Here is an 8,823-nt window from a genome sequence, read left to right on the forward strand (position 1 = left end):
ACCATGGCAACATACATTCCTGGTCTATGTTCTTGGGACACTATAGAGGAAGACTGACACCCAAAGTGAATAAAGTTCCAAGAAGCAGAAAGCAGACACTTTTGATCATGCAGCATGACTGAGGCCGATCAGGGAACAGCACCCGCAGTCAGCCCAACAGCCTCAAGGATTTAGGCTGGGGTCCCTTGAAGGGAAGAGAGGCAGGTAGAGATAGGCATGTTGTACCCTACTTTGCAAGAATGGACAAATAAGTCCTGGAAAATTTAAAAAATTAGCCAGGTGTGGAAGCACACGTCTGTAATCCTAGCTACTCAGGAGGCTGAGATGGGAAGATCACATGAGTACAGAAGTTCGAGGCTGCAGCAATGATTGCACCACTGCACTCTTGCCTGGCTGACAGAGTGAGACCCCATCTCAAAAAGAAAACAAAACAAAAAAAAAACAAATAAATTCTGAGAAAAGGACTGGGCACAGTGGCTCCCACCTGTAATCCCAGCACTTTGGGAGGTAGAGGCGGATGGATCACTTGAGGCCGGGAGTTTCAGAAAAGCCTGGCCAACAGGTGAAACTGCGTCTTTACTAAAAATACAAAAATTAGCCAAGCATGGTGGTACATGCCTATAATACCAGCTACTCAGGAATCTGAGGCAGGAGAACTGCTTGAACCCAGCAGGCAGAGGTTGCACTGAGGAAGCCATTGCACTCCAGCCTGGGTGACAGAGACTCTGTCGAAAGAGAAAAGAAAAGAAAAGAAAAGAAAAGAAAAGAAAAGAAAGGAAAAGAAAAGAAATTAATTCTGAGAAAAAGAGAGGAATTCACTGTGGTCACCTCTAGTAATCCCTAAGAGCCAGACTTAGAAGCATACCCACTTCTGGGCAATTTACAACACCCGGTAGATATCTCACACTATACACAAAATCAACTCAAAATGGATCAAGGATCTAACTATAATAGTTAAAACTACCAAACTCTACGAAAACACAGGCCGGGTATGGTGGCTCACACCTGTAATCCCAGCACTTCGGGAGGCCAAGGCAGGTGGATCACGAGGTCAGGAGATTGAGACCATCCTGGTCAATATGGTGAAACCCTGTCTCTACTAAAAATACAAAAATTAGCCGGGCGTGGTGATGGGCACCTGTAGTCCCAGCTACTCAGGAGGCTCAGGCAGAAGAATTGCTTGAATCCAGGAGGCAGAGGCTGCAGTGAGCCAAGATTACGCCACTACACTCCAGCCTGGGCGACAGAGTGAGATTCCGTCTCAAAAAAAAAAAAAAAGGCCGAGACGGGCGGATCACAAGGTCAGGAGATCGAGACCATCCTGGCTAACACGGTGAAACCCCGTCTCTACTAAAAATACAAAAAACTAGCCGGGCGCAGTAGTGGGTGCCTGTAGTCCCAGCTACTCGGGAGGCTGAGGCAGGAGAATGGCGTGAACCCAGGAGGTGGGGCTTGCAGTGAGCCGAGATCGTGCCACTGCACTCCACACTCCAGCCTGGATGACAGAGCGAGACTCCGTCTCAAAAAAAAAAAAAGAAAGAAAGAAAACACAGGTGTAAATCTTTGTGACCTGAGATTAGGCAATAGTTCCTGAAACATGACACCAAAACACAAGTGGCAAAAGAGAAAAATAGGAAATTGGACTTCAATGTTAAAAACTGTTGTGCACTAAAGGACACCAAAAGAAACTGAAAGACAACGCAGCAATGGAAGAAAAATTTTTGCAAATCATATATAGGAGACTTATATCTAGAATATAAAGAACTCTTACATCTCAGTAATAGAAAGATAACCTAATTTTAAAGTGGGCAAAGGATCTGAATAGACCTTTCTCCAAAGATATACCAAAAGCCAATAAGCACATGAAAAGATGCTCAACATCATTGGTCAGCAGGGAAACACAAATCAAAATCACAAAAAAACTCTTTACATCCACTAGGATGGCTATGATAAAAAAAAGACGGGCAGGCCGGGCACGGTGGCTCACACCTGTAATCCTAGCACTTTGGGAGGCTGAGGTGGGCAAATCACTTGAAGTCAGGAGTTCAAAACCAGCCTGTCCAACATGGCGAAACCCCATCTCTACTGAAAATACAAAAAATTAGCCAGGCATGGTGGTGGACGCCTGTAATCCCATCTACTCAGGAGGCTGAGACCGGAGAATTGCTTGAACCCGGGAGGCGGAGAGGTTGCAGTGAACTGAGATCGTGCCATTGCATTCCAGCCTGGGCGACAGAGTGAGACTCTGTCTCAAAAAATAAAAATAAAAAATACAAAAAGATGGGCAACGACACATATTGTTCAGGCTACAAAGAAAGTGGAACACACATCACTGCTAACAGGAATGTAAAATAGGCTGGTCCCACTGCAGTGGTGTTTACACCTAATCGATCAAAACCAGTTCCTTCTCCACTCCCACTGCTTCACTTGGCTAGTCTTAAAAATACATATATGAGAAATTAAAAATCAAAAAATTAAAATTAAATTTAAAAAATTTTAAGGGAGGCCGGGCCCAGTGGCTCACGCCTGTAATCCCAGCACTTTGGGAGGCCGAGGTGGGGTGGATCACCTGAGGTCAGGATTTCGAGACCAGCCTGGACAACATGGTGAAACCCCGTCTCTACTAAAAATACAAAAATTAGCCGGGCATGGTGGCGGGCGCCTGTAATTCCAGCTACTCAGGAGGCTGAGGCAGGAGAATCGCTTGAACCCAAGAGGCGGAGGTTGCCGTGAGCTGAGATAGTGCCATTGCACTCCAGCCTGGGCAACAAGAGAGAAACTCCATCTCAGAAAAAAAAATTTATTTTTAAGAATGTGAAATAGTGTAGCCACTTTGAAAAACAATTTGGCAGCTCCTCAAAATGTTAAACATAGTTACCTTTACAACTGACCGGCAATACCTAAGAAAAATGAAAGAATATGTTGACATTAAAAACTTGTACAAGGGCCAGGTGTGGTGGCTCAAGCCTATAATCCCAACACTCTGGGAGGCTCAGGAGGGAGGATCACTTGAGCCCAGGAGTTCGAGACCAGTCTTGGCAACATAGCATGACCCAGTCTCTACAAAACAAATTTAAAAATTAGCTGGATGTGGTGATGTGGGCCTGTAGTCCCAACTCTTCTGGAGGCTGAGGTGGGAGGATCATTTGAGCCCAGGAGGTTGAAGTTGCAGTGAATTGTGATTGCGCCGCTGCACTCCAGCCTGGGTCACAGAGTGAGACCCTGTCTCAAAAAAAAAAAATCCAGAAGAACATTTGGTTCTCACTCTGTGGCCCAGGCTGGAGTGTAGTGGCGCAATCATAGCTCTCTGCAGATTCAAACTCCTGGCCTCAAGTGATCCTCCTGCCTTGGCCTTGAAATGAGCGTGGATTACAGATGAGCCACCACACCCAGCCAGACCATTATTCATAATAGCCAAAACGTGAAAACAACCCAAATGTCCATCAACTGACAATAGAATGCTGGTTGATCCATACAATGGAGTATTATTGAGCAATAAAAAGAAGTCCTGATACATGCTACAAGGATGAACCTTGAAAACATTATGCGCCAAGTGAAAAAAGCCAATCACAAAAGGCTACATATTACAAGATTCCATTTAAATGAAATGTTCAGAATAGGTAAATCGAACTTTTATCACAGGCAAAGCTATGACAGGAAATAGATGAGTGGTTGCCTAGTGCTTTGGGGGGTGGAGGTGGGGGTGAGAGGAGTCAGTACTGCTAATCCGTACAGAATTACTTTTGGGGATAAAGAAACTGTTCTGAAATGGACTCTGGTGATGGTTGCACTATTCTGAATACACTAAAACCGTTAAATTATATATTTGAAATGGGTGACTTGTAAGGCATGGAAATTATATCTTAATAAAGCTGTTTTACATATTTTACATATTTAAAAGTGCAGGTGGAGGGATGAGCCCTCAAAAGAGAAGCAGGAGTTTTGGGGGGTTCTAAATACTGTGTGGTGGGTACTGAGGCATATAAATTTGTCAGATGTATGATGTAATCTTCAAGAAAGTTGATTTTAAAGGAACACCACCAGCACCAGGTGGAGAAGGCAGGAAGAAGTCACACAAGGGGTAGGCCAAGCGTGGTGGCTCATGTCTATAATCCCAGCACTGTGGGAGGCTGAGCTGGGTGGGTCACTTGAGGTCAGGAGGTCGAGACCAGCCAGGACAACATGGTGAATGCTCATCTCTACTAAAAATACCAAAATTAGCCAGACGAGCTCGCTTGAACCCAGGAGGAGAAGGTTGCAGTGAACCAAGATCATGCCAATGCACTCCAGCCTGGGTGACAGAGTGAGACTTTGTCTCAAAAAAGAAAACAAAAGAAGTAACATGGGAGGCAGTGGCAGGTGTCAAGGGCAGGCAGGGTCTCTCCTATCTCCAGGATAAACTCACAGGGGACTTAGATGTCATGTGGGTCCCTAATAGCCCTCCACTTGGTTCTTGCAGCCACCCTGGTATGTGTATCATTTCATCTCAGGCCTCTTCTTCCCGACCCACCCAGCCATCCCAGCCTGGCTGCCAACCCCACCTCCTCCAGCCCCTATCACCCCATAATTGGGGCCAGGAGGCATGGGAGAGTCGCCATCTCTCGGTGCCACCTGTTGCATCTTTACAGATAACCATGGCTGGATGGGGCAGATCCTGCGGTGGAGCAGCTGCTGTTCAGAGCAGTGATCAAGGCCTCCCCATCTCCACCCCTCAAGGAATCGGTTTTCTCCCATAGTCACATCAGGTGCTGTGCAGCAAGGAGCAACCAGAAGGACACTAACATTTATTAAGCACTGTGGACTTTCACAGCACTCCCATGGAATCGATATTATTATCCCCATTCTGAAGACCAGGCAACTGAAGCTCAGTGTTTAAGGAACTCACCAAAGTCACCAACTGATAAAAGTGATGGAAGCTGGGATTCAAATCCAAGCTAACCTTCCTTCCAAGCTTACTCCATAACACGGAGGTTGTGGAAAGGGGATAAAAAGAGAGGAGAGCCAAATTCCATTTCCACCCAGCTCCTTAGGCAGAGCTTGTCAGCACAGCTCTCTCCTTCCCAGAATAGGAAGACACCCATCAGAGACAAGTCCCAGACACCAGCAGGGGTAACTCCCTGCCCCAAGGCAGCTGCAGACAGCCTATGGCTGTAGTTACTGCTCCCAAAGAGTGTCAGAATTCCCACTCCCAGGTTCCCGGCCACTCACACAAGGTGATTGAAGTGGAAACCAGAGCCCCCCCACAATGCCCTCCTAGAGGAAATAAGGCTATGTAACTTTGTCCAAATGAGTAATGTGAAAACCTGGGGACTCCCAGGTCCTGAAAAGGGAAGAATGTGGGGCCCTTTACATTCATACTCCACTTTGTGCAGTTCTCCCTTGTCTTATGATAGGCTTATTAAGAAATTCCTCTCCCAGCAGTTCTCCTTCAAAAAGCTCTAGGCCTGGGGCTGTCAGAGGCTTAGGACTCTGCCTATTAGTCCCAGGGTCTGGATGCCCAGCAGGACACCTGGCATTCAGTGACCACTGGATTGGATAAACGAGACAGAGTGGGCAGAGTGCCACCCATTCTTCCCCTGAAGTTTGAAGAGGTCCAGAAGTGAGGCTGTCCAACTGCAGACCCTGCTTTCTGCACCTAACCTGGCCCACCTGGCCACCTAACCTTCTCCGGCTTCCACCTACCCCTTTGCCATCCCTCCCCAGAGCCCACCCAGCCCATTTTCAGGCATACCTGGGCACATGCTGGAATAGAAGCCCTCGTTCTTCAGCATGATCAGCAGGGAGCCCCAGCCCAGGAGCACAGCAGAGAAAAAGAGGTTCTCCAGCACAGCCGTACAGGCCATCCACCAGCGCCTCCGGTACGCCTGTTGCAGCGTGGGGGCCATGCTGGCCGCGAGCCTGCACAGAAACAGAGCGCTGGGTGAAGGGCCCCCCAGTGGCCCCAGGGAGGGGTCCTGCATCATGGTGGCACCCGAGACCTCTCGGGCCAGCCCTCGAGGAGCCCCTCATGGGGGCCCCATAGAGCCCTGGGTTTCCCAGTCGGTGCCACGGAGCTGGCTCCGCGCACACTAGCAGTGCCAGGGGTGCACGCGGCACGAGGCTCCCGCTGGGCCACTATCGGAAACAAGGAAGGTCCTGTCTGCGCGCCGCAGCTTCCTGGCAGGCTGCCGGGTTCTCCCACCCCGGCCAGGGCACGCAGGGCCGGGCTGCTGGGGAGCAAGACCGCATTTACCCAAGCCCCCAGAGGGCAGCAAGAGGCAGAGCGCGCTCTGAAGCACCGCTGGCCCATGTCCGGATTCTCGCGCCAGGAAAGACCCCTAGAAGTTGCAGGAAGAAGGGCAAGTTCCAGGCTACCCTACGACCCCATCTTCCAGTTGCCCCTCCAAGACCTCTCCTCCCCTCTGGGGCCGGGCGACAACAAGCTCTCTCCCCTTCCGTATCAGGCGACCCACGACCCTAGAGTCTCTCCGGCCAAGCCAACAGCTGCCACGTGGAGTGAGACCCAGGACGGGCTCTCCCCAGTTCCCTCCTCCCCTGCGCGCCCCTCACTCACTCCGCAGGGCGCGGGGCACCAGGCTTTGCACCTCGGAACCCACCTGCCCCCTCCAGCCCTGGGAGGGGGCTCGGACTTCGGCAGGAAGTCTGGCGGCTGCTGACTTTATAAGGGCAGCGGTGGCGGATGGGCTGGCGGGCGGGTGTGTTTACCAGAGGGAGGGAAGGAGCCCCAGCTCCCCCCGCCACGGCCGCTGCAGCCTCGGCGGGAGGCTAGGGAACGCGGGCGGCGCGGGGGCGGGGAGCTACAACCGGGGTGAGACCGAGGAAAGCGGAGAGGAGAAGGGCAAGAAAGACCCAGAGCGAGGGGAGGAAGCACCAGTCACTTCTTCCAGGGGGTCTCGGTATTCTCATCTGTGAAATGGGGCTTTGGGTTCAAGCGCTCCCGGAGGTCCGCTGAACTCTGGCAAACGCGCAGCTCTAAGCAGAGGAAGTGCAGCGAGCGGGGGCCTGGGAGGAAAAGAAGAGTCGGAGGGGTCAGAGAAAAGAAAAGGGAAGGACCTGCTTGGCGAGACTGGACACTGTGCCGCGGGACCACGGGCGCAAGTAACGGGCTTTCCTTGGGGAACCTGGCAGTGTCAGCGGGAGCCGGCCTGGGTGTCTTTCAGCGGACGCACAGACGGAGACCCTACGCGCCCCCTCCTCCCTGCCCACGCTGCTCACCTCCGGTCACCGGCAAATGAGCAGCCAGCAGCAGCGGACGGCTCGGGGAGCGCAACGCTTTCGCGGCGCGTCCGGAGTCCCGGGGGCCCAGCCCTGAGCCGCGCCCGCGCTGGGGTCTTCTCTGCGTGCGGGACCCGGCTGCCACGGAGTTTCAGCCTGACAGCCCGGTGGCCTCCCCTCCGCTGTCCCCTCGGAAGAAGCGGAGGAACTGGGAACCCGCCGGGGGCCAGAGGTCTGCGAAGCCGGGCTTGGAAGAAGTGGATCTGCGGAGTTGATAGTTGTATTTACACGCGTCCAGAGCTGCGCCCCGAGGTGGGGGCGGGGGCTCCCTTCCCTTCCCCTCCCCTTAGGTCGAGTTTCACGCGCACGTGACTCGCCCGCTGGTCCCGGACACTCTCCCTCTGGCACATCCCCAGCATCTACACTTCCACCCTGGACCCCCATCTTCTCCCCCAAGCCCCCAGACTGACGTCAGGCAGCGCCCTCTGTATCGTTGTTCAAAACAAAGTGCGATTCGGCTGAAGCCGACTGACAGCGATTCAGGGCCGGCTTGGGTGGGGTTTTGAACTGTGCAGCTGGGAGCAGTGTTTTCCGAGGCAGAATGGCACGGGTTTCTTTGGAGTTAGTCAGATCGAGGTCTGAATCTTGACGTTTCAACTGACTACCCTGGGTACCTAGGGCAAGTTACCTCTCGGAGCCTCTGCTTCCTCCTCCCTAAATTCGGTTAAAACGGAACCTATCTAACTGCCCAAAGGAATCAGGATTGTGATGCAGGTAAAATGCTGAGCATAGCATTTGGCATAGTAAGCATAATGTTCATTGTTGCTGCTGTCATTATTTCAGAAGACCTGGTGATCGGACGCTTCCAGATCAATAATTGATTGACTCCAGGTAAATCTCTCAGCCTCCCTGAGCCTCAGTTTCCTCATCTGTAAAATAGACTACTATGGTGTGGAGTAATGAGAAGTAATCTCATTACTTGTGAGTTTAATTGTGTGTTAAGAGTGCTGCTAATGCATGCTGGGCTTAATACCTAGGTGATGGATTGATAGATGCAATAAACCACCATGGCACACATTTACCTATGTAACAAGCCTGCACATTCTGCACATGTACCCCAGAACTTAAAATTAAAATTTAAATTTAAAAAAAAAAAGAGTGATAGTGGTGACCAGGTGTGGTGGCTCATGCCTGTAATTCCAGCACTTTGGAAGGCCAAGGCAGGAGGATCGCTTGAGCTCAGGAGTTCCAGACCAACCTGGACAACATGGTGAAATCCCATCTCTACAAAAAAGAAAAAAAAATAGCCAGGCATGGTGGTGTGCACCTGCAGTCTCAGCTACCCAACAGGCTGAGGTGGGAGGATCACTAGACCTGGAGAGATGGAGGCTGCAGTGAGCCAAGATCATGCCACTGCACTCCAGCCTGGGTGACAGAGTGAGACTCTGTCTCAAAAACAAAACAAGAGTGACTACAGAAAGCTCCAAGAAGGCCTTTGATAAAAGGGAACCCCTGAACAGATGAGCCACCAAGCCAAGAGAGGAACTAATGGCTACCATAGACAGGGCATTTTTAAAAATAAAAATATTGTTATTAATTCCTGAAGAC

The 8,823-nt window shown here is 51.0% G+C and overlaps 1 protein-coding gene across 14 annotated transcripts in view; it reads right to left on the bottom strand.

Moving 5' to 3' along the window:
• Positions 1–7,468, bottom strand: part of SLC43A1 (solute carrier family 43 member 1) — a 30,251-nt gene extending 22,783 nt beyond the window's left edge. For 10 of the 14 annotated variants that reach the window (XR_004177560.1, XR_004177557.1, XR_004177558.1 and 7 more), the window contains exon 1: positions 5,732–6,913. Coding sequence is in view for 10 of the 14 variants with exons in the window: in XM_031653584.1 (XP_031509444.1) it covers positions 5,732–5,963 (232 nt within the window). In the remaining 4 variants the exon portion in view is untranslated. Of the gene's footprint in view, positions 1–5,731; positions 6,979–7,215 lie in introns of those variants that run through there. The other 4 variants (XM_031653579.1, XM_031653580.1, XM_031653578.1 and 1 more) reach the window with 4 other exon arrangements.
• Positions 7,469–8,823: the final 1,355 nt, after the last annotated feature.

Source organism: Papio anubis, chromosome 12 (assembly GCF_008728515.1).
Source record: "Papio anubis isolate 15944 chromosome 12, Panubis1.0, whole genome shotgun sequence".
Taxonomy (NCBI): domain Eukaryota; kingdom Metazoa; phylum Chordata; class Mammalia; order Primates; family Cercopithecidae; genus Papio; species Papio anubis.